Source organism: Onychostoma macrolepis, chromosome 10 (genome assembly GCF_012432095.1).
Source record: "Onychostoma macrolepis isolate SWU-2019 chromosome 10, ASM1243209v1, whole genome shotgun sequence".
Taxonomy (NCBI): Eukaryota; Metazoa; Chordata; class Actinopteri; order Cypriniformes; family Cyprinidae; genus Onychostoma; species Onychostoma macrolepis.
The window spans coordinates 17375799-17401007 of record NC_081164.1 but is presented as its reverse complement, the minus strand read 5'-3'; the positions used below and the strand labels follow the sequence as shown (position 1 = coordinate 17401007).

The following is a 25209-nucleotide window of genomic DNA, read 5'->3' as shown; positions in this document are numbered from 1 at the left end:
GATTTTCTAGCCTAATCTGCTAAAGTTCCAGCAGATTGTCTTACCTCGGCTTGTCCAATGGCTGTAAACAGGCAGCGTATCTCTCGGAGGACGGACACAGCCAGTTTGCGGGTGCTGGTCTGGCAGGAGCACAGCAGCAACAGGGCCAGACCCTCCACAGCGTGCAGCACCGTGGAGTGAGGACTCCGCTCGGGCGGCAGTCTGGAGCTCCCACTGCTGTGAGTTCCCATCTGAGGTCAACAAATATATACACATACACACGATCATGCCCACAACTCCAAAGAACTGTTTACATTGGCTAAGTAAGCACAGCCAGCAAAGAGAACATTTTCATGCACAACGTCAAGTGGCACATAATGCTGATACCTCCGCCGAGCGTTTTCCAGGCGCCTGTATCGCCAGCCTCCATTGCGTCAGGAAATGCAGCAACAGTTTAACAGACGAGTCCTGCAGGCCCTGCTGTGTGTCCTGCACTTCACGCAGCAGGAAGTTAGTGTACCCGAACAGCACGTCTTCTCGCCAGTCGGAGAAGTCTAGCAGCAGACTCTGCAGGGAATTTTGGGCAATGAGTCTGAGTTCATCATCCATGTGGACTGTCAGTCTGCAAAATGCAAAAACAAAAACAATCAGTGACGATTATAGCTTTTTATTGCATGGTGCATTGTTTAGTCAAAGGGTGCGTGGTGAATCTCACCTGGCCAAGAGATCGATGAGCTCAATTTTGGACAGGCCATCTGGCAGGATACGGGGAATGGCCGCAACACACGTCCGGAACAAGTCAATCTTTGGTTTTCTCTCACCCCTGACCCGAGAGAGAAGGGATGAGTTATGCAAAAGTAAACAATCAGAGAAACAAAAGGAAACAGGAAAAAAAGAGAATGTCAAACTGTCTAAACAGGGTGTGTGGGCTGGATGTGACTCATACAGTGTCTGGTTGTGAGCTTTCCCTTCACCCACTCATGTTACACTCAGAGGTAAATAATAGGTGGAGACAGGCCAGAAACAGCTGCTTACGTGATCATGTCCTCAGGTTCCTTGTTAAGCATCTGGGCATTGGTGAGCATCATGCAGCGGCCCACCTCTTTGTCCAAGTGCCTCAGGATGTTATCAATGGCCTTCCTGACCTGGGTGTAATACAGTGCCATACCTGCAGGGAACGGCATAAACAATCCAGACTATAAAAAACTGCAAAATATACAACAAACAAAAGCAGGTGTTCGCAATATAAGTGGCCTGACCTATAAGTTTTGCTTCCTCCTCAGTTAGAGTTTTGCTGAGGTAGGTTTTTTTCTTCTTCAGAGTGTTCCCAGAAGGCAAAGTGGCCCCTGTGTTCGGCATGGGTGGTTCACCATCTTTCTGCTGCAGGTTATCGGCTATGACGAGGAATGCTCTCAGAGCAATGTTCATTCTCTGGACATACACCACACAAATATCAGAAAATAAACCAAATGTGCATTTGGTTCTCAACTCAAGATCTCAGCTCAAGTCTACTGGGAAGAATGCATTTGTATGATTTTACTTTGCTATGCAGAAATTTTCCAACACTCTGCAAATCACATACTATTTTAGTTCTACAATTCTTTTTTTGAGCATTTTATGTAGAATTTATAATTAAGCTTTATGTAAAAACATTAGAACATTTGAAGCAAACATGTGAGGGTGTGTGTTTGAGAATAAACATTACCTCTGGATTTAAACTGAAAGCTTTGGCTGATTTTCCAACACTCAGCAGATCACATATTATTTCCTTCATTGCAAAATCCAGCCTTTCCTGTAGTAAGGAGAGAAACAAAGATGATATTACTGTGTGTTATATGATAAAATCATGACACAAAAACAGAGATGCATAGCTAATATTTTCTTAGATGCTTATCAGGTGTACAAAAGTGTGTGGGTGTCAAACCTGGGCAATGAACTGAATTATCTTGACAAAGATGTTGAGCGGCATGTCTCTAGGAACGACGCTCCGTGAACCCTTAGGGAACAGCGTTGATATGATTGAGGTGAGGCGGCTGGAATGGATAAAAAGATACAAATGTCATCTTACCAGATGTCAATCATCAGAATCAACATCATTAAATCTTACTCTTCATCATAACTGTCAGTGTAATGCATTTGAAATATCCATTAAATGTCTTATATTAGAAATATATATCTTAAATTGTAGCTTGTATGTTTCTGATTTTCAGTACGCTACCTTTGTGTTGCAGTGTTGCTTTCACATTTGATTCGGATCATGTAGACCCACAGCAGCCGATAGAGAGATTCAAGGGCCACCCGGGCCATTTTATGGTCTTTGTTCTGAAAGAAGAGCACTTCGCTGTAATTTCCAGTTATGTTCCTGTGATGCATCTAATAAATTATGATCACCAAATATGTGCACTTTTTAAGCTTCTGTATAATTTCTACTAATTTCATAATTTGCATTAGTTCAACAATAAAAAAGCTGCAAACAACAGATCAGCTTAAAGAAAGAAAGAAAAATTATATAAGAAATAAATATTTATATAAATTATAATAAATTAACATTTATATAAAATTACATATATAATAAATGGATCCGTAATATATATATTTTAACACATTTAATTGTATTGTTTTAATATATTATAGGTATATCAATAAATGTATCTTATTGTAAGGATGTTTATATATTTTCCTGGCATTAAAATTATTTTTACCAACATTTTTTATACTTTTAAACTGTCTGTTCTTTCATGTTTTGTGTTTCTTGGCTTTGGTGTTAAATTTCCTTGGACTTTTGACCAAACGTGGGCACTGAAGCAAACAGGATCTTTTTCTTACAGGTCAAAACCTTCATTACATAACAAGTCAGCAGCTCTCAGACTAACTGCAGCACGCCGCTGCAAGTACAACATGACAACTGCCTGAGAGACACTGAGAGATAACAGAAATCAGATAAAGAGCTGAAAGCTTGAAAGAAAGATCAAGCATCTTGTTAAACATCATTGCCAGAAGGTCTCTTAGTCACCTGCACTTCATGGTTGTTATTTTGCACCTCCTTTTTCGTGCCCCGACTCATTTCATTCGTTCTTTCACTTTGCCTCTCTCACACCCCCACACAGGTATAAAGACTGAATTGCTAAGTACAGAACGTACAATGAGATGTTAAAGCTCATGATAAAGGATTCTCCTGTCCTACCTGCCTCCCCTTCAAGCAAGCATAACATTCCTACAATTTGCTGCCCTCCCTCTGCATTTCACACATTTTTAACAGCTATTTGCTTGTAACTGCTGCCACTTTAAATATCTGTGCACTTGACTGATGGTCTCCAATGATTAAAAGAACATGCAATCACATGACACTTACACAACTGCCTTGCACAACAAAACTGCATTCATTTTTCCATGTGATCTGTTGCAATATGCTCATCCGTAATCTGACGTAATCTCAGGTCTATTGTATCACAAGCTTTGTGGATCACAAAGACTCACTTTCAGGTTGGACAAGCAGTTGTTGAGGAAGACGTGCCATCTGTTTAGAAAGATTTGCTTCTGGCTCACACACAGCAGACATGTTACCAATGGATACAGAGCCTGAGAAAGACAAAAACAGATCAATGATTATATTATATGTCCTTAACAAGAATTATATAATTCAAAGACTGATCAAAGTCAGTGAATCACTCCAGAACAACGTGTTTTCAAACACTCTCTCTCCTACACCTCTTTACATCTGTAACAATTCAGACACACACAAATTCCAACTGAAATCATTATTAACCGTGGTAACCACAATTCCGATCAATAATACTATAGTTCGAACAAGTCGAAGCTATAATCAAAAAGTGATTAAAAGAAACATAAAACAAAGATTTTTAAATATTCTTAGACAGCTTAAAGCAGGTATGAATTTAATAATGTGAAAATAATTGCAGCAGCCATGTTGCTATGTTTTCATTAAAATATTTGTCAAGAAAATGTCTGATAGCACATTTACTCTTAGTAAATTCTTTAATGTAAATTATTAAAAAATTTCACATTATTTATTTAAGTGTATATGGGTATTTTTGGGTTGGGACATACATTTTAAGAAGCACTGCTCTCAAACATATTTTAGAAAGTACTTTCCTGTCATCATAATTTTCCACTTGAGTTGTTATCTTTAAGCTGGACTGCAAAATATTTAGCGGCAGTTTGTGGCAAACAAATCAACTGAAAGGATGACCTTTAACATGAATGTCAAAACACACAACTCACACAGCTATTGTGCCCCACAGGTTAGGAATGTATAAAATCAACAGTTGTTATGCCAAGTTTTGAAAATGTGAACTTTTTTTTAGAGATGGACTATTTGATACATCACAGACAGCAAAAACATGTCAGTTACGAGCCAATTACTGTAGGTGCATCTCTGTCTACTACGGAAAAGAGAGCCAGACTTGCCAGAGAGTGTTTCTTCCTGGATGACAGGTCTAACGTTGTATCGTAGAGGGTTTCCACAAAGTTCCTCAAACAGGGCACGTTCACTTCATTCTTTACCGTCTGAAGAGAAACATCATGTTGAGTATGAATCACAGTTTGAACAGGAAACTCATTATTAAAATTTAAATCTGCATACAGAATTGTGTAAACTTTTTCTTACTCAAACAAATTCTAATTTAGTGCATAAATAAAAAACACATTTAAATATTTAAAATATTTAAACATTCAAATACTTAGCTTGGCAGTGTTTACTGCAGCAAAGACGGCTGTACTTACTGCAGCTACAGGGACGAGTATCTCTACGAAGAGTCCAGCCAGAGAGTGTTTAATGTCCTTATCTTTCACCTCCAAGAAATACTGAGCACACTCCTATAAACATATAAGAGTACAAGAGATAGATTTTTATTTATCATAGTGTACACTGTTTGTCAATTAAAATAGAACATTTGTTGTATTGATTTGTTGTGTACCTGCATAAACTGGAAAGACGCTTCAAAATCTTCCACTGGGTACATTTTAATACGAAAGAACTTGACTCCCATAATGAGGCTGATGGTGCTCTGGACCACATACGGGCTCTGCTCTTTCTGCCTGAGCTCCTTCAACTCTGAGATGAACTTCTTCCTCACTGCAGGAAACCTGGGAAGAATGGAATGGTATTAATATTTATTAAAAAAAATAATACAGCTAAATAAATATAATAATAAAAACATAGCAAAACGGCAAAGTTTTGGTTGGATTCCCATCATTCTGCATTGGAGATTTAACAACAAGCTGTTGCTTGTTTATCTACATTTGCATAAAATATCTTATGATAAATTGCTTATGATGTTTCACATTTGTAAGTCTGAATGAATAAATGCAAATTTATGCTGAAGCAAAAAAAAAACAACGACACATGGGCAAAGACGTCAGTCTACATGTGTACACAATTTAAAAATACAGCAGACAGTATACAAAAATGTTTCCTGCCTGAAAGCATCCCACGTCTACTTTAGATAGATTGACAAAAAAAAAAAAAATCACAATTTACTAAACTCAAAGCAAACACTAAACTGACTTTTAAACTCACATTTCACATTAAAGTCTGTTTTATAATTCTCTTTTACTTGTCTTCTTTGAGGGCTTATCTCAGTATGAATGACATATGCAATCAACTGCAACTAAATTAATATTTTTAATATCAGTAAATTAATTAAACCAAATTACGATGGGAAGCCCAAGTTTAAATCCATTCCACCAAAGTCAGCAGATTCTGTTTGGCCGGGACTTGGTTGTTTCTTGTTCACATGTGTTAGGGAGTGTTTGTGTGTTTGTGAGTTCACTCTGACAGAGGGAGAGATCTTCAGCCCTATATTTAGAAAGGCATCTGGAGGGGGAATAGGGAGGCATCTCTCTCTGCAAGACTCGATGTTTGTTTTAGGTGAGCTACAAACTAACTGGCTACTTTCCCACTCAGAGAAATAAAGCAACCATGTGTACTTGCACTGTACACACTGTTTGACTGAATTATGCTTTTTATCATGCACTGCACTAGGGAGAACAACAGGCCCACGCATACCTAACATGTCGTTCGACTTCAATAAACACATGTAGACTCCAGAATTTTAAGACTTCCTTATTATTAGTTCAGCCACAAGGACATTTTTCACACTATTAAATATGGAAAGAGGCCATTACTGTCAGTACTGGTGCTCTCATACTGATAGGGAGAAGCTCCATCTTTCTGTGACACTGATGAAGCTCCCTGTGAACATGATGAGATGTCTCGTCTATCAGGGTAATGGGCTCCCATTAGTGTTTCATCTAACACTAGACACTCTGTCACAGGAAGAAGAATGCTGCCATCATTTTGAGCTTGAAACCAGGTCGCTGGCTTTGGTGGGAATTTTAAAGCAAACGCACATGGTTTTGCTTCAGGATCCAGGTTTTACACAACATCAAACGAAAATGGTTTCACTGGTCCAAAATCTCACTCCACATAACTGTATATTAAACTGTAAATATGCTGTCATTTTGCTGCTTCATAATTTACCTGGACTGGGCCACGACACCGACAACCTCTGCATACAGATCAGCCACTATGTGCATGTTGGTTGTGTTGGGCCCAAGGTACCTGCAGGACAGAGAAAGACCATCATTTTTACTAACTTTACAGCACTTACATTTACAGTGAGTACACTCGACTGAGGGAAAATTAAAATAATGTAAAGTGCTTATTAGGCAGATTTACTCATGCAAACACATGCAGGAAAATTATGGATAATGGTGGATGGAGGAAATAACTTGAATGAATCGTTACCCCTCTTTGTACTTAAAGTGTTTGAAGGCCAGGTTAATGACTTCCTGAATGAGGCCGTCCAGAAGAGGGTGGAGAGGGATCTACACAGAAAGCAAGAAATTAACATAAACTAAATAACAGAATATAATTAAATAATGCATTTCATTAATTAATATATTTATTTATTATTTTATATTAAATAAGTAAATGATTAAATCAAAATTGAAATAAATTATTTCTTTTTATTATTATTTATTTATTTATTTTACCTGTTTTAAAACCTCAATAAGCACCAGTGAGAATATGAAGTCTATTGCTAAGTCCCTCCTTTCCATCAGATAATCTTTCTGCTGTTCATCACTAAAAGAGAGAGGGAACAAGAAACTGAGTAAATCACATTTTGATAAACAATCACTGCTTGCTTAAGTCAATAATATAAATATGCTTCCGGGGTTTGTACCATGAGAGCCTCTGAAATCCTCTATGGCCTGTATTTGATACTGAAGCACTGATGTAACCAAACCTAACTGCCAATAGCGATATTTGATTACTGTCTGCGGACATGAGATTGCATATCATTGCTGAGGAACTTCTACCCAGTGTTGGGTAAGTTACTTTCAAAAAGTAATTAATTACAGTTACTAATTACATCATCAATATTGTATTTAAATTACTTTACTGATTACTCTGTCTGAAAAGTAACTTAGTTACTCAATAAGTAACTTAATTATTCAAATCGCTAATTAGGCTACATCTTAAAATCCCTATAAACCTTAATAGAAATTAAACTGTTTATTCTTTCAATTTGAGTAAAACAGAATAGTTTAGCCTTTTAGCTTTAACACAACTTTAATACTTAAACATTTTTATAAAAAATGTTAACCTTCTTTGGTTAACAAATATAAATACTCTGCAAAATATCTGAATAACAAAAAAGCTTAAATGTTAAACAATACATTTCAGTTTAGTAAGATGTTCATGAAAAGCCCAAAATCCATACAGGTTTATGTAAAAATAACACGTTAACTAATGTAGGTAAGAATAAATTACAGAAATTATATTCTTTTTTTTCATTAAGTTAATTTAGAAAAACGTTTGGAGTATTTTTGTTCGTTAAATATAAGTTTTATATAATGTATAACGACCAAGCGGCCAGCGGCATACAGTGAGCTGATCATAGCCTATGTTTGATCAATTTAGCCTTCTCAAATCATCACGACTTGCCTAAAATAAAATCTATAGATATACTAAAACAGTTCAAGCATATAACAATGTTTAAACATTAAACCTGCGCTATAATAATAATGTGTGCTAGCCTATATCCAAGTTTGTAAGGAGAGTGGAAGCTAAAGCACGCTCTGCAGGACATGGAGGCACCAGGGAAATCACTTGCATTTTTTCAGTGGAAACAACTTAAAATAGCCTACGCGGTCATTTTTTTTTTCTGATAAAGGTAAGAGTAATACATCATTCGGAACTGTAAAGGGTCTACTTTTATTTGTGTGCACTCACAATATCAACAAAAGGTTGTGCTTTTATTAAACAAAGAAAACAAACATGATGCGTTTTCTGCCGTCTCGTCTTGAACAGGAGCGCTTCACAAAAATGAACCGAAGTTGAGCGAATACATGCCTCACAGACATGATAAATATATCTTTAGAAAGCTTTAAATTATCACGTAACGAAAAAAAAAATCTAAAAAAAACTTTTATTATAATCTTAATCATAATCAATAACAATGCATTTCTCTCTAAAGGCGCGTCTAATGAGGAGACGGCTAGTCAGGATCAGCAACTTCATCCTTGCGACACAGACTCAGAAAACATAGTTTATTAAGTAATTCAAATATGTCCTTACTATTTCCCGCGGACACATTCATGGTCATGTTTGCTGGGGCTTTGCGGCAAGCTTCAGCCTATTGCGTGCATTTGAACGCAGAACTCTTCAGCTGTGCTGAAGTCACGCACTCGCTGCTGCTGCGGGACACTAAACACCGTCGAGCCGCTCTCAATCGTGGCAGCACGGTCTCGGCTAATACGGGACGGTTGGCAACCCTACATATATGTATCTGAGTATTTAAGGTTTCTCTGTGAATCAGGAAAATCTGAAAGTGAACGAACCGGCGAGCGGAGGGTTAACTCTGCTGCATTCAATTTTATCTTTAGATGGTAAATTTAGATTTCAAATTCAATATTGATTTTAGAACTGTTTAAATTATTTAGTGTATGTAACGCAAGTACTTTATAAGTAACTGTAATTAAATTACCTAAAAATGAACAGCAATCCCTTACTTTACTTTTTAAGTGGATAAGTAATTTAATTACAGTAACGCGTTACTTAGTAACGCATTACACCCAACACTGTTTCTACCTTGCCTTTACCACTAATATGTAGCAAAGAATTTAGGGTAAGAAAATGTTTCAAGTGACCCATTTCTAAAATACACTATTAAAAAAACATGAATTCTTATGAAAGTAGGCTTACATAAAAATGTCCACAGGAAAAAGATCCACCAGACGATGCTAATCTTGTTAACGCAACTATTCAAAAACAGCCAATCATCATAGCCCTTTAGCTATTACTGGCCTAATGTCAGATGAGCTGCTGTGCAGTGCACTGCAGTAGAGATTGTATTTCATAAGATGAAGGCAAGGCTTCCTGACGACAGGCATCAATCACATGCTTCCATCCACACTAGATCACACATACATAAACACACAAATATACAGGATCACGCTTATGCAAAAGACACTAAATCAGATTATATTGACTTAAAGAGTTGCAAAAGTCTTGACGAGCAGATACTTGCCTTTGTGTGCTCTAGTTTTATCTCATGTATACACAGCAAACTGACCAAACATTTCACCATACTCTATATAAGAGTCTTATTTTGTCTAAGAAGAGTTTACCCATTTTAAAATTTTAGAAATAGTTCAAAAATTAGTAACTTTAAATCTTGGTGAAGACCAGTGATGGGAATAACGGCTTTATAAATAAACGGTGTTATTAACGGCGTTTAATGACTGTTTCCCCCGTTACAACGCCGTTACCGTTACTGACAATGAAATGTTGCGTTACTATGATTTATTATAATATTATTATAATTTAATTTTTCAGTTCATCTGAATGGATGCGCAATGTACCTGTATTTGACATACCGTAAACTCTAGTGTGAAGGCGCACAACTCGCCGTCGCTTTGTCTCTCACACACGCATGATACAGAGCGAGAGAGTCACATAACATGCAGAATTGATGCGCTACATGTAAACGATATTCTTTGTTGTATTTTCCTGTCAAAATAACGGAGTTCCTTTGGAATTCTTCAGTTTTTAAGAACTGCCGGTTTCTCTGGTAGTGGGCGGAACTTATGCGCAAACGACAATCTCACTGGCTGGCGCTCACCTATTATCATCCCTGTTTTGATTTCAGCAAATCAATTCGAGCGAACGCAGACGTGATTAATATTCATGGTCCAGCAGCTCATTAATCTTTAGTGTGTTTTATATTGTTATTAGTAGAAGAATTCGTAGTAGTTTTGTAATCTTATCAGTATTATTTTTAGCATTTTCCTTTTTTATAGAAACACTAAATGACAAAAAATAACTTAAGCACCACCACCAGTCCTAAGTTCAGTTAACATGACAAATATGCATTTATACATGGTTATTCTAATTACTAAAGTTCTATCATCATATAATGCTTGAATGACTGATGTTAAGTGTCAGATATTTTAAAAAAACAGTGCCATTTTACAAACATAAGCTTTATATAGAGCCTATACATATATCAGATATCAGATATATTAATATTAGTCTGGTGTGTAAACTAAAAAATGTGCTAGCCAATGGTGATTCTATTGCCAAGGTGTCCGCAGAGGGTTGATAATATTTACAATAATATATTGAATTTTATAGACGTCTCTCACATTGTCCCACAGCTACATTAAAATAGTGTAGATTAGTGTACAATGTTTTATAATAATAATTTATTCTATTTAGTGTCCATTTCATTCATTTAACATATTTAATATTGGAAGCATCCAGGTTATTTGCCATATTTGAACTTATTTTTTTTAAAGTAACACAATAGTTACTTTCCCTGGTAATTAGCTACTTTTATAATGATGTAACTCAGTTACTTTTTGTGAGAAGTAACTAGTAACTATTACTAATTACTTTTTTAAAGTAACGTGCCCAACTCTGGTGAAGTCTTACTTTTTGGACTTGGTGTTTGCACGTGGGCGGTACTCATGGGACTCATCTTCCAAGCCGTTCTGTCTTTTATACCAGTCAAATAGTGTCCGCAGGATGGAGGGAAGACAATACTCAGCAAGAGAGCTCATAGTGCTTATCAGCTGTGGGGAAACATAGGAAGCAACTTCAGGAAATTGTTCATCAACTGTCACAGCACTAATTGTACAGCACAAAATGCAAAGGGAATTAATTCTATGCACAAAATGGAATATTAGCATACTGCTTACTGTACAGTATACTGTATACCTATTTTATAAAAATAGTATGTAAAACTTCACAGCATCCATATTTTAACAACGGAAGTTATCTGCGTAATTTATACATGCAGAAAATGTATATGTTGTGCATAGGGCTTAATTTAAAACACGGTGGGTAGTAAGGTATGGCCAACATTGTTTGAATGTGCCCATATAAAAGACACAATGTATTGTATTAGACTGTAATGCTACGTCTCAAATTGTATTATATATATTATATAATATCTATACCCTAAATAGTATTTGAAATAAGAATTAGCGTGCTATAAATCGTAGTGTGTTGAAATGATTATCCCAAAAGTATCCAGACGGTTTACTATTTCTATTGGAAATTTGAAGTGTAGATCTAAAGAAACTAACCTGGCTAATATTGCGCTTTAGAGAAGGATTCAGTAGTATGTCCCAAAACATGTCAATTCTTCTGTTGAACACTCAAAAATATGTACTTTTCCTCCAGAAATGGAAAACATACTTTTAGGGCATACTGTATCTTAACTAGGCAAATTGAGATGCAGCATAAATGAAATGTTATTACGGGTGGTATTCGGGTCATCAGAAAACAGCCAGAATTGAGATCGAGGGAGTAGATGCGGTCATACAGGCTGAGCTAAACCAAATAGAGGAAGGGAGGGGTGTCTGGGCAGAGACGGCCTGGTATTCCCCCCAACCACTGTGAGATGTTCATGCGCACACACACACGCTCAGACTGCTTAAGAATTCAGTACAGAGGGGTAAAGTCGGGACAGCATTGCACCAGCTATAGGAATGCTATTCTTAGGGTCTGACTGATGATGACTAAAAACCTACCAATAGAGCAGGGCAAGAAATTTGGATGGTATGGGAGCACATCATTTATTCTTTTTCAACATTACTTTATCATTTCTAGAGCTATCAATTTTTGTTGGAAAGAAAACAAAAATATCTACAGCCCTGATTGTTTAATTGTGAGTGTGTATCAGGCAGGATAAAAGTCTTAAATGTCAAGACAGTTATGGAAAATGTCACTTGATCTCACCTGATCAAACTGTGGGTCTTCTCCTCTTTGTAGAGACTTGGTGAGGGGCTTTTCCTGCAGAACATCAAAAAGAACTTAAGAGTCATAGATAATTGGCTGCAGATTCCCAGCTGGAAAACTATATCTCTTTTGTAATGAATGAACTTGAAATAACATATAAACAATGGAATCTGTACTAGCAAACTTTTACAGACTTCAGACTTCATTCACCAAGTTCTTGAGTGTTTAACTTTTCCCCCACCATTGACAGAATTTTCCGTAATTTATGAGAAAACGCTCCCTCGCCATTGACTGAATTCTTTGGCTTTCCGTGCTCTCACTGTTATACGATAGGGGGCGCTATTAAACATCTTCTGAATGAGTACAGAATCTTCAGATCAAAACACTGGTGAAGAAGCAGCAAAAACAAGTGACTGCACATGTAACCAGATGCATATAAAAATAATGCGATTATCAAACTTTACACAGCATATAAATCAAAACTTCCTTCTCAGCTTTTTGTTCAAAGTGTTGCTTTTTCAATTAAACATATTAACATTCAAGTGTTCATAAAAAAGCAGAGGCTCTGCTCTTTCTTTTGACATACTGCATGTACAGATATTCAAACAGCAAAATATTCTGGGGACCAAGAAAATTTTGTGAAAATGATCAAAAATGTTGCCGGTGACTGGCAACTTAAAAAAATGCTGGCAGAGAAAGAGTTAACTTTAGAGGCTAATTTTAATTAGGCTTTCAGCTGCCAATAAAACAATAGTACTCTCAGCTTTGTTGATCACTTTATTCCATGTTTTTGCTCCAAAATCTGTGTAACAAATGCAAAAAAGCTTGTCTTGGTGTGCCTATAGCTCACGTGAGCATTATCAGTGATTGAAAGAGGTTAGCGAAGACTCTTATAATACTCTTATAATACTGATTCTTAGCACTAAAACAGCTGTAATCCTCTGAACTTAATCTGAAGATGCCACAGCTTTAATATGCAGGCGTGGAAAAATGGCCATTGAAGCCAAGTGAACAACTTAACTGGGGTTGGGTCTGAAGGTCAAATCAAGTGATTAACCCCATAACACAGAGACACACTTGTGGACATACGCGCACACACTTTCAGGTTAACAAGGGTGGACATGGTCAAAAGATAGCTGGGATTCTACAAACAGGTCGAATATAGATGTCTAGGTCATGGCTGTGGTCTGTTTCTAAAGGTAATGATTCTATTATAGTTGAACTTTGAATAGTTACTGCTGTGATCTATAAATTGTGAACTGTACATTACTGGCTGTTGACTTGAAAATGCACTTGTCAAAACTCAGCACCTCAACTGTAATGACAAAGTCAAGAATGTGAAATTGATTCATTAACTTAAAGCACACACTGTCTGGGCACAGCATGTCTTAAATGGGTGTGCTGAGAGCTTTGACTGCTTCCAGTTTGGTATGTGAGCTTTTTGGCTTGAACATACCAAGCAGACAAAACCAATTCCTGTCCACTTAAATCTGCACTCCAGCATAATGGAATTACAGTGATACAGAGAGACCAGGCAACCTGAGCCACTGCAGCAAAAACAGACACAGTATCTCACGGCTATTAGTGCAGTTTGAAGATATATTGTGAAGTATTAACATTCGATGCCTGCCAACTAAAGCAATTACTAATGAAAGCCAAAGAACAGTCATTAATAACTTGTATGCCATGGCTGTTACATATCTCTCCTCCTTTGTCTAATTGATTTAGACAGCATACTGTACACTTCCTGTTTTTCTAGACTACTCAACATACCAGAAAATCAGCTAAAATGAGGAGTAAGAAAGCCTCAAACCAAACTCTGACTTGTGGTGACTGCTTTAATATGGGCTAGACATTATTTACTTGCATTTGAGGTCTTGTGTCTCAGACAATCTGCATGTAAATGCTTTGGAAAATTAGATCCCACGAGATGTTAAACTTTGTTTAATGTCTGACATCAAACAAAAAAAGGGTCTCTTACCAGTGGTTCTGCCATGATGATGCGAATTTTGCGTTCAGACAGGGTAGTGAAATTGGCGAACAGGCTTTTGAGGACATACTCGCCCGGTTTGCTCTCTGGGTCCACGGTAACCGGCATGGTGGCAACAGGACCTTTCCTCTCGCCCGGAGCGCTGCTCACTTGGGGGAGGGGGCGCTTTCCTATGGGGGATGCTGGGAACGCACAAAAAAAAAACAGGATTAGTTTATTATGGATCTTATTAGCTCAATTGTTGCGCTAATCAGTGCACTGACAAGCGCCGACATGTTTGTGGTGCTAGTGACTCGAGTGAATACGACTTGGGTGATTTTCTGATCCCACACAGAAGCAAAAGTGCCTGGCCAATCAAAAGCTTTGAGATGGAATCAACTTGTCAGAGTATCAAATTAAAAAACATGACAGATATTTTGACAGATATGAGATACTGAAAGTGGTGCTGTCAATGTTAGGGTTGAGGCCTAGTCTATGCCTTGAGAGCACCATCTCACATCGGCCAGGGATTGAGCAGCTGGTGTTTTCATTTTTGGCATGACAATGTCATCGCTCCCAAAGGGGGGAGGGGGGTCAGCAGGCAGGCCGGGGCCGGGGGAACCCACGTCATGTGGCTGCAGGGGCTTCGAGCATGTGCTCCTCTTAGAATAGACCCCTGCAACCTCACAAGTCACAAGCTGCAAAACGAATAGGGAAAAAAAAAACATAACATAACAACAGTAGCATAAAATGAGGCAATTATCTCAAAATAATGATTGCATAAGTGTTTTTATGAACAGCTAGAGATTAAAACTGTTAAAGGACTGTTTATTAATTAGTTTTTGCTAATATAAAACTAAAGCAATCCATGTCAAAACAGTGACGCATTACTGCTTAATCCCTCATTCAAGCACCATCAAAAGCAGACAATTCCTCCACAAAGTCACAATTACACTTCTCCATTGTTAACTAGACCTTTTCAGTTTTCTGAAGGATATGTGAGCAGTGTAGTGGATGTCTGTCAAAGCATTGCTACTGCATGCGGTTACGGTCTCGGTAATATTCCGGTGTTCAGATATACAGTAGTTCGGACATTCTTTCAGTAAGCTCCAACGAAGAAGTCAGGCTGATATTTTGCGATCTGAAATTCCTCTGGCAGACCTCAAGAGTTTAAACTTCACACCATGTTAATAGGAGTTCATGACCTGACCACTGCTCAGGTCAAGGGTAGAACAATGGAATGATTAGTACTCGTGCTAAATGACATGAGACAAACCACCTAGAAGGAAACCAGAATATTTAGAAGCTGTTGGATGCTTATTATCAAACAAGACCAAAAGAGACGTTGAACATTTGTTAATCATCAATTTGAATTCGCAACATATGGTTAGCTTGACAGTCATCTGGACATAACATTAACGTCAACGGCGTTATTTATGGACAAACAGCGGACGTCAATTGACACCTCCGAATTTGCTGTCGAGCCTGAGCGGTTCAAACTGAATGAGGAGGGGAGCTGCTGGAAAGGAATTGTGAAATATTTTGCTCGCCTCATGAGCCTTGAACACACTATCAGGAATCCACAGAATGCAACCTCCTTACAAGCAAGCGCTGAGGACATGAACTACACCCACGCACCCGCAGACCTTTCACTTATGTGGCACCTACCAAGGCCCTTGATGAAGCTGATGACGCTGGCCCGACTCCACCGCACGGGAGAAAGCTCCATGATGCGGCCGTGTCAGTTCCAGTAATCCAAAACAAAACTAGCCCTCTACCTCCACCAGAGCTCCATACTTCCCAGCTGTCTTCCCGCCCTGTCTTTGTGGACCTGCACCATGCTGGGCAGCCCTATCAAACAGCCACGAACTTTGGATAGTAGGGCTTTGCTCTTGGAGTTATGGGAGTAGGAGACCGCAAGTTCAAGGAAACACAGCCTTCCAGTGTAGCTCCTAGTAGACTTTTGATAAAAGCAAGCCCTAACTGAGGAGAAGGTCAAGCTGGAATTCAAGCAAAGCCAAGAGAGAGAGTGAACGATTGAGTGAGAAAGTGAGAGAGGGTGGGAGGGACTATGTGGTGCTATATTTAAACTCAGCACTGACACACACTCTTCTAACACATTCATTTCGTTTCACTGGGGTACACAAAATTCATCTTCAAAACATGGATACATATAGAATTTGTAAATTTCAATGAAATCTATTAAAGCGTTACATTCTATAAAAGAATTGCAATGCCCTTTATGAATTCGCATTGTGACATCATAATTACCATTATGACATTGTGATGCATTTATGATATCATCACTGGATTTCACTGGAATTCACATCTTAATGGCTATTGTGACACCTCACTGGATTTCACTGCACACTTCAGTGAATCCAGTGATTCTGATATTATATTTCACTGGATATCATAGGTATGATATAAACATTAGTAGAAGGGCTATTGTGACATCATCACTACATTTCAACGTATACCACTGGATTCACTGGAGTGCGCAGTGATGGCGCCATAACAACTATTCTGACATCATATTTCACTGGATGTGAATTGCAGTGAAATCCAGTGATGACGCTACAATAACAATTATGATAACATAATTTCTAGTGAAAATGTTTGTTATGACAATAATTGGATGGATTGTCATCATAATTGCACAAAAATACATATATGCTGCGTCCCAATTCGCATACAAACACGTATAAAAAGTGTTAAACTACAAACATGGCAGATATGCGCGACCGATGGACAGGTAGACAAGTGATAAATAATCAATGTCTAACCTGGTGAAATTTTTTTTTTATTTATGTTATCCACGTTATATTTCATCTGCAGCAACACTGTGAACTTTTATAATGATACGTTTGGTCATTAACTTTTAAATGCATCATTATGCAAACTAGGGGTGACCCCGAATAGTCAACGATTCGATGCTTCGATAGGAGGAGCCTGATTCAACTCCCAATCTCACAGTCGAATATTCGCGGGGTGATATGATCATGCCATTTTGGCTATATGGGGGGCTCAAATGTCTGATTTCACATAGAACTACTAGTTTTCTCCCAATAAGTTAATATACAGCCTATTAAGATAATGCTGTAAATAAGAATCTGAAAAGAAAGAAACTTTAAATAAATATTTTAACGTGCATGAATAAATCCAACCACCCCTATAGATATAAAGTTTCACTTTACATAATCCGTGACCAACAGAGGAGCATTTTGGCGGCTGGGATTTAAAACTTTAACAAGACTCAAATTGACACAGGCAGAGTGAAAGACTGGATTTTTTCGATCAGGTAGGGTACAAGTGATTTCGAAAAATTTCAGCGGGGTTATATATATCGTGTATATTATTTATCTCGTATAAGATGCGTTTCGTTAAGTTGAGCTGCAGTAAAGCGCTTCATTGTAGTAGGCTACTACGGTGATTATCTCGTTAGCACACAGCACCAGCAGTACAAACAACAATGCAGAATATTAATAACTATGACTGGGACTGTCATATTCATAACATTATAATAAAACGCTGTGAATTTTTAGAGTTTAGTTGCCGTGTTTCTGCACATTGTTGCATCGCGTCCACAAAAGGAGTTCATTCAGAGCTGTGCAGACACGTTCATGCATTCGGGGCATTTTGTGCAGACAGCCTATAAGTTGTAATATTATTAACGTTATGTTGTATAAATAACGAAGCGTATTCTATATGAGATAAATGATGTTAAATCCCATTGATTAAAAACCTGCTATCAAATGCTTCATTCAACTGGTCATCTTCAGCGCGCGCAGCTCAAAACAGAAATGCAGAACATTAATAACTACTGGCATATACATAACGTTATAATTAGAGCACTATTGTAAAAACTGTTGTGAATTCTTAGGGTTTCACTGACGTTTAACATTAACTATCTTTTAATCAAAACATATGATTCGACTATCAGTTGACTATCGGCAAGATTCGAAAATTACCGATTCGACTATGAAAATCCTTAGTCGGGGACACCCCTAATGCAAACACATGAGCAGAGTTCTCGATGAGCCTCTTCATTTCTCTCCAATACAGTAGGAAATCAAACTAAACGAAATGTGGATGATGTTAACTGTGACAAGATGATTGACAGGTCAGTTTAAACAGTTACAGGACGCACGTAACTAAGGAACAGAGCGTCCGTTAAAGAAGCAGCTATGCGTGCCTACTATTCTGCTACATACTCAAAAGTACTTTTTCTTCACAAAAAGAGTATATACTTTTAGGGCATAGTAAAAGTAGGCGAATTGGGATGCAGCAATGGTGGAACTAGTTTAAAGCAAATTAATGGCTCTTATGAGCTGGAGCTTTCTGTCAAAAGACGCATATACTCATTATTTCTAAAGAAGTCTACAGAATGTTTACCTAGTTATTAAAATGACACTATCATGGAATAACTAATAGTTCAAAACTTAACACTAAAATAACAGCTTTTGCATTTTTTGAAAAGCATTAAAAAATGTATTTATTCATTAAAAGATTCGGATGAGGACATTTATATGTTACCAAAGGAGGATCAACTTTAACTAAAGGAACACATACAGCTAAGTATATACACAATAATTATAAATCAGTGCAAGGCAAGTCCAGACACACCGTCATCTGTATAATGACTACAAGATCAATTCCAAGCGATTGCTCGGAAATACAGTATAATACAGTAATCGCACTAGAGACCCACTCTCGATAATGACTATGTGTGTGTTAAAAAGAGACAGCAAACTGCACTTTATCAGTATGAACATACAAGACCCTTTTCCCCATCTTTATCTCGCCATGATTATTTATTGCTCCATCTTATCTTAATAATCACTTTGTACACAAGCTAATTCACAGCAGGTTGAGTTTATATAAAAAAGGTGGCTCTAACAAAAAAAAAGGGCATCTGGAAAGTGTACCAAGTGTTAAACTGATAGAGAAACAGAGCATAAAAGAGAAAAAAAAAATGAGAAAGAGAGCATGCAGAAAAAGAGATCAGAGGGACGGGAAAGAGATTTGAGTGGATTTGCTTGAGTGAGTTAGCAGACTGTTACCAGGCCACCTGTTCTACTTCACAGGGATTGAGCAGCACGTCTAAAACACACAGTAACAAATTAACAGCCACTGGACAGCAACACATCTCCTTTGCACAAGAAAAACACATCTTTATCACCTTCAGTTGACAGATCTACCTCTGCTGACAATGCAAGGTAGAGATCCCTCTAACACACAAACACACAAACACACAAACACACACACACACACACATGTTCGTTTTTGTGAAAAGTGGGGACATCCCATAGGCGAAATGGTTTTTATAGTGTACTTACTGTATGTGCTATTGTCCTACACCAACCCTACACCTAAGCCTACCCCTTACAGGAGACTGTGCATTTCAACTTTTTTGAAAAAAACTTAATTCTGAGTGATTTATAAGCGTTTTGAAAAGTGGGGACATGAGTCAATGTCCTGAGATGTCACCTTCACCTTGTAATACCTGTGTCATACCTTTGTTATTATACAAATCTATGTCCTGACTTTTCACAAAAACGCGCACACACTACAGAGCAGTGACTTAACATTTCAAAATGTATGTATTTGAAAGGGTCATTTGTGAGGCTAAGACCAGGTTTATACAGGTTAAACTCAGTGATGTTACATTTCCCATCCCAGTGGCATGAACCTTTTTGATCCAGCACATTATCATTATCATGCACATTCAACGTCAAACTCCATTCACTTCTGATTTAACATTCAAACTGAAATGTCACTATTTTAGTAATGTTTTACATAAGGTCATAACGACTGCTCTATAAAATAAATGTAATAACAGAATAGTCAATGATGAATAAAAATAGTTGTTATAGTAGTTCCAGCCATTTTAATCTAAACTAGAATAGTTTAGGAAATAATTCGGGTACACAAAGTTCTCCATTTGTCCCTCACACAAAACAATAACACTTATACAAAACACCCTATTTTCCACTCAGACTTTATAAAATTATGCTTTTCATACATCATCATCAGAAACATATGATGTCACTGTCGCCATCGTCATCTGCATATACATCACCCGTGACATAGAATAACCTTGACATGATGGCACACACTCACACTGAGAGGTATTGACGTGCTCAAACGCAGCACGTGATGAAAAACAACAGCACAAATCCTCCTGATCACGTCACGAGCCCCTTTAGTCTGCAGTCATTACATAACGCAACCTCTCCAGCCAAACACTAATGAACCGGACACACGCACACATTTAACATCATCACTTTACAAGTAACATCCTGAGTGCTTCTACGAGTGTGAATATTAGATAACCAAAGTCAATAATCTCGGAAATAACAGAAGGATGTAAACATCCCGGAGTGAACTGAACCATTGAAGTCTCCTGATAATGTTGGGGTTTATATCTCGTCACTAGCACTAAAGAATATAAAACTGAGGAAGCGCATAGATTCAGCAGATCATAAACAACTCGGCACACAAATGCAGTGGCATCTGCATGCCTGTACTAATACTGCGTGCATGTGTGTGTGTGTGCAGAGTTCGTACTCACTGCTGCCCCAGGATTTCAGCAGAGACTTGATGCTGATCTCAAAAAAACCTGAGTCCTGCTGGCTGGCCATGGCTGGGTAGCAGACTCAGTCTCTGTAGTGACACAGAGATGAGAATCCAGGCAGAGAGAGTTGGTGGAGTGATGCAAAGAGACAGAGGCTGCTTTACAGCGCCATACGCTGCAGCACTGTCTTTCGCTATGTGTCCTGTGTCAGCTCTGAGCACCAACTGCTCTCTCTCCTCTACATCTCTCTTTCCTGCCCCCTCCCTGCCTCACGCTCTCTCATCAGCCGCTTTCTCTCTCGCTCACTCTGCATTAAGCGGATTGGCTCTCAGAGAGAGAGAGAGAGCGAGCTGCTGTTGGTATTGTCCAGTCTCTCTGAGAAGGACATCAAGAAAAAGGGAGGGGGAGGGGTTTGTTTGTTTACTGCAGTACTGCTCTGACCAGGGCTGCATCTCCCAAAAGCACCGTAAGCCTAAGTGCATCGTAGACCCATTGGAAATGCAGCCCAGATTGGTACAGAACAACTGTACCTCAATGTTCTCGTTTGCCATCCTGACAATGCACTAAATGTAAATATGTTTTCAGCAGAATGATGCTGCAGTGATTGCAAGTTGAGATTGCAAATCATATCATTTTTAATGGCATTTTATTTTAAAGTTAGTATATTAAAGGGATAGTTTATCTAAAAAGGAAAATCTGCTGAAAATATACCCTCAGCCCATCCAAGATGTAGATGAGTTTATTTCTTCATGGGGACTGGAGAAATTTAGCATTACATCACTTGCTCACTATTTAATCCTCTGCAGTGAATGGGTGCCGTCAGAATGAGAGTCCAGAGAGATCAAATTTATGTTTTATTATTTGGTTTGAAGTTAAAAGCATCACAATGATGGATTTGCTTCTTACAAACACACAGCTTTTCACTTAACAAAATGTTAATTGATGGACTAAATTTGTGTGGATTACTTTTGGATTATTGTGATGTTTTTATCAGCTGTTTGGACTCTCATTCTGACGGCACCCATTCACTGCGGAGGATCAATTGGCAGGCATGCATGTACAGGTGCATCTCAATAAATTAGAATGTCGTGGAAAAGTTAATTTATTTCAGTAATTCAACTCAAATTGTGAAACTCGTGTATTAAATAAATTCTTTGGTTCTTTTAATTGTGATGATTTTGGCTCACATTTAACAAAAAACCACCAATTCACTATCTCAACAAATTAGAATACTTCATAAGACCAATTAAAAAAAAACATTTTTAGTGAATTGTTGCCCTTTTGGAAAGTATGTTAATTTACTGTATATGTACTCAATACTTGGTAGGGGCTCCTTTTGCTTTAATTACTGCCTCAATTCGGCGTGGCATGGAGGTGATCAGTTTGCGGCACTGCTGAGATGGTATGGAAGCCCAGGTTTCTTTGACAGTGGCCTTCAGCTCATCTGCATTTTTTGGTCTCTTGTTTCTCATTTTCCTCTTGACAATACCCCATAGATTCTCTATGGGGTTCAGGTCTGGTGAGTTTGCTGGCCAGTCAAGCACACAAACACCATGCTCATTTAACCAACTTTTGGTGCTTTTGGCAGTGTGGGCAGGTGCCAAATCCTGCTGGAAAATGAAATCAGCATCTTTAAAAAGCTGGTCAGCAGAAGGAAGCATGAAGTGCTCCAAAATTTCTTGGTAAACGGGTGATGTGACTTTGGTTTTCAAAAAACACAATGGACCAACACCAGCAGATGACATTGCACCCCAAATCATCACAGACTCTGGAAACTTAACACTGGACTTCAAGCAACTTGGGCTATGAGCTTCTCCACCCTTCCTCCAGACTCTAGGACCTTGGTTTCCAAATGAAATACAAAACTTGCTCTCATCTGAAAAGAGGACTTTGGACCACAGAGCAACAGTCCAGTTCTTCTTTTCCTTAGTCCAGGTAAGACGCCTCTGACATTGTCTGTGGTTCAGGAGGTTTTGCTTGACAATCCTCAGAAGGCTGCGGTTCTCTCGGTTGGTTGTGCATCTTTTTCTTCCACACTTTTCCTTCCACTCAACTTTCTGTTAACATGCTTGGATACAGCACTCTGTGAACAGCCAGCTTCTTTGGTAATGAATGTTTGTGGTTTACCCTCCTTGTGAAGGCTGTCAATGATTGTCTTCTGGACAACTGTCAGATCAGCAGTCTTCCCCATGATTGTGTAGCCTAGTGTCAGGGTTGGGGTGAAGGGATGAGGCGAGGACTCAGTGGTGCAGGAGAATGGGCTTTTATTGAATAATAAAAATAAACAAAACAAACCAAACCAAACTACCCCGTAGGGGAAAAACAAGGCAAGGCGAGGCAAGGCAAGGCAAACACAAGGACACATCCACGGGAATATAGATGACGAACTGGCACAGGACTGCAAACACAAGGAGATTATAAAGGGAGCAAATTAGGAGGGTAACGAGGAAAACAGGTGGGGCAAATTAACCAATAATCAGGAAACAAGATGGGTGGGGTCAAGACAATTGACATGAGAGCACATGGCACACATAAAACTAAGACAAAAGCCATGTGCTCACACAAAACAAAAACACAAGCACATGGCAGCAACACAAATCACCAGCCATGTGCTAAACAGGACACGAACATGCAGCTAATGAGAATACTCATAAGCCGCGCGTTCACACAAGACATGACAACATGAAAGCACGCAGCCAATGAAAAACACAAGCTGCGTGCCACAAAGCACAAGACATAACATGAATGCACGCAGCCGATAAAAACACAAACTGCGTGCAACACAAAACACAACATACGCGGACAAAAGAGCGCGCGGCCGAGCGAACTCGAGACCGCACGCTCACACAACAAGACAGAACATGGAGCGTGAGTGTCCGAACCCCGACACAAAACCGAAACTCAAGACATGAGTGCCGGGATCCGAACACCACGCTCCAACACGAAACAAGGCACGCAGACAAGAGGACATAATAAAACAGGACAAGACAGGAGTGTCAGGGCTCTGTCACAAAACCATGAATAACACTAGACCGAAGTGACAGAACCCTGACACTTAGTGAACCAAACTGAGAGACCATTATGAAGGCTCAGGAAACCTTTGCAGGTGTTTTGAGTTGATTAGCTGATTGGCATGTCACCATATTCTAATTTGTTGAGATATTGAATTGGTGGGTTTTTGTTAAATGTGAGCCAAAATCATCACAATTAAAAGAACCAAAGACTTAAACTACTTCAGTCTGTGTGCACTGAATTTATTTAATACATAAGTTTCACAATTTGAGTTGAATTACTGAAATAAATGAACTTTTCCACAACATTCTAATTTATTGAGAATACCTGTAATGTAATGCTAAATTTCTCCTCATCCGTTCTGAACAACGAAACTCATCTACATCTTGGATGGTCTGAAGGTGAGTAAATTTTCAGCAAATTTTCATAACTTGGTGAACTATTCCTTAAACATGAGGTACTTTAATATTATATGCACAATTACATTTTATAATGCAGCAGGTGGAGGGCAACAGCCTGTCACACACAAATTGGGATCTTGTGTGTTCCCTGTGCATGTGAAGATGACATGTCAGTGTGTGGGAATGGGATTACATTGTTTCACCATCTGCTGGCTGACATGCAGCAGTGCAGCCAAACACTAGCTCATACATGGCATGTGCCCTTAAACACACATACAAGCAAAAATCTGATTCAGGACTTCACTACTGACTTGACTCATGCGTGAAGGCACAGCATTTAACATTATGACATCATTATCTTCTCTGTCTGTTAGGCTTTTTTTTTTTTTATTCCCAAAACAGTGATGTCACCACTGGGTAATGTCCCTATAGGACAAAGGGCAACAGAAAGCTTTGCTTCAAGATATTAAACAAATCAAAACCTCAGCCTGTTCAAATTATACACCCTAATCTAACTGATTTGCACCTTTTGTCTTTTGTATTTAAAAAAAATAAATAAGGGAGACAAAGAGCTGATTCATACAAACCTGTAAGGCTGGTCTGATCATTTTGTCCCATTCTGTGTAGTAACAACAAATGCATGGCCAGTATGAAACATGCCTTAATCTTAATCATGCCTTAAATGAGCAATTATTATTTCAAAATGGCATAACATCTTATTTACAAAACATACTTTAGAATGGAACAAACTAAGCATTTTTTGCATTAATGGTCGATATACATCAGCAAAGGAATGTGATGCTAATCTCTCAGATGTTCACAGCAGACAGTGGAAGGATGAAAGTAAATAGTTTCCATGTGAAAGCAGTTGGATTTAATTTTTGTTAACAGCAGTTGGCAAGTTACCAAACATGTTCTCCTCAATAGTCTTTATCTTTCCAGAAATTCTTGTTCTTTTTCTTTTTTGTTCACTTTTGCCTAAATTAAGACATCCACA

At 38.3% G+C, this 25209-nt stretch overlaps 1 protein-coding gene across 11 annotated transcripts in view; it reads right to left on the bottom strand.

Annotated features, from left to right (window-relative positions):
- Positions 1-25209, bottom strand: part of fryb (furry homolog b (Drosophila)) — a 67318-nt gene that overhangs the window by 29395 nt on the left and 12714 nt on the right. For 7 of the 11 annotated variants that reach the window (XM_058788777.1, XM_058788779.1, XM_058788770.1 and 4 more), the window contains 18 exons: positions 14235-14425; positions 12254-12307; positions 10943-11082; positions 6997-7087; positions 6749-6828; positions 6482-6562; positions 4917-5085; positions 4723-4815; positions 4408-4506; positions 3457-3558; positions 2198-2301; positions 1904-2012; positions 1685-1771; positions 1239-1410; positions 1015-1147; positions 695-802; positions 367-601; positions 45-230 (listed from right to left, as the gene is read on the bottom strand). In XM_058788777.1, the coding sequence (XP_058644760.1) occupies positions 45-230; positions 367-601; positions 695-802; positions 1015-1147; positions 1239-1410; positions 1685-1771; positions 1904-2012; positions 2198-2301; positions 3457-3558; positions 4408-4506; positions 4723-4815; positions 4917-5085; positions 6482-6562; positions 6749-6828; positions 6997-7087; positions 10943-11082; positions 12254-12307; positions 14235-14425 (2234 nt within the window). Of the gene's footprint in view, positions 1-44; positions 231-366; positions 602-694; positions 803-1014; positions 1148-1238; positions 1411-1684; positions 1772-1903; positions 2013-2197; positions 2302-3456; positions 3559-4407; positions 4507-4722; positions 4816-4916; positions 5086-6481; positions 6563-6748; positions 6829-6996; positions 7088-10942; positions 11083-12253; positions 12308-14234; positions 14426-15890; positions 16215-20796; positions 21029-25209 lie in introns of those variants that run through there. The other 4 variants (XM_058788775.1, XM_058788778.1, XM_058788781.1 and 1 more) reach the window with 2 other exon arrangements.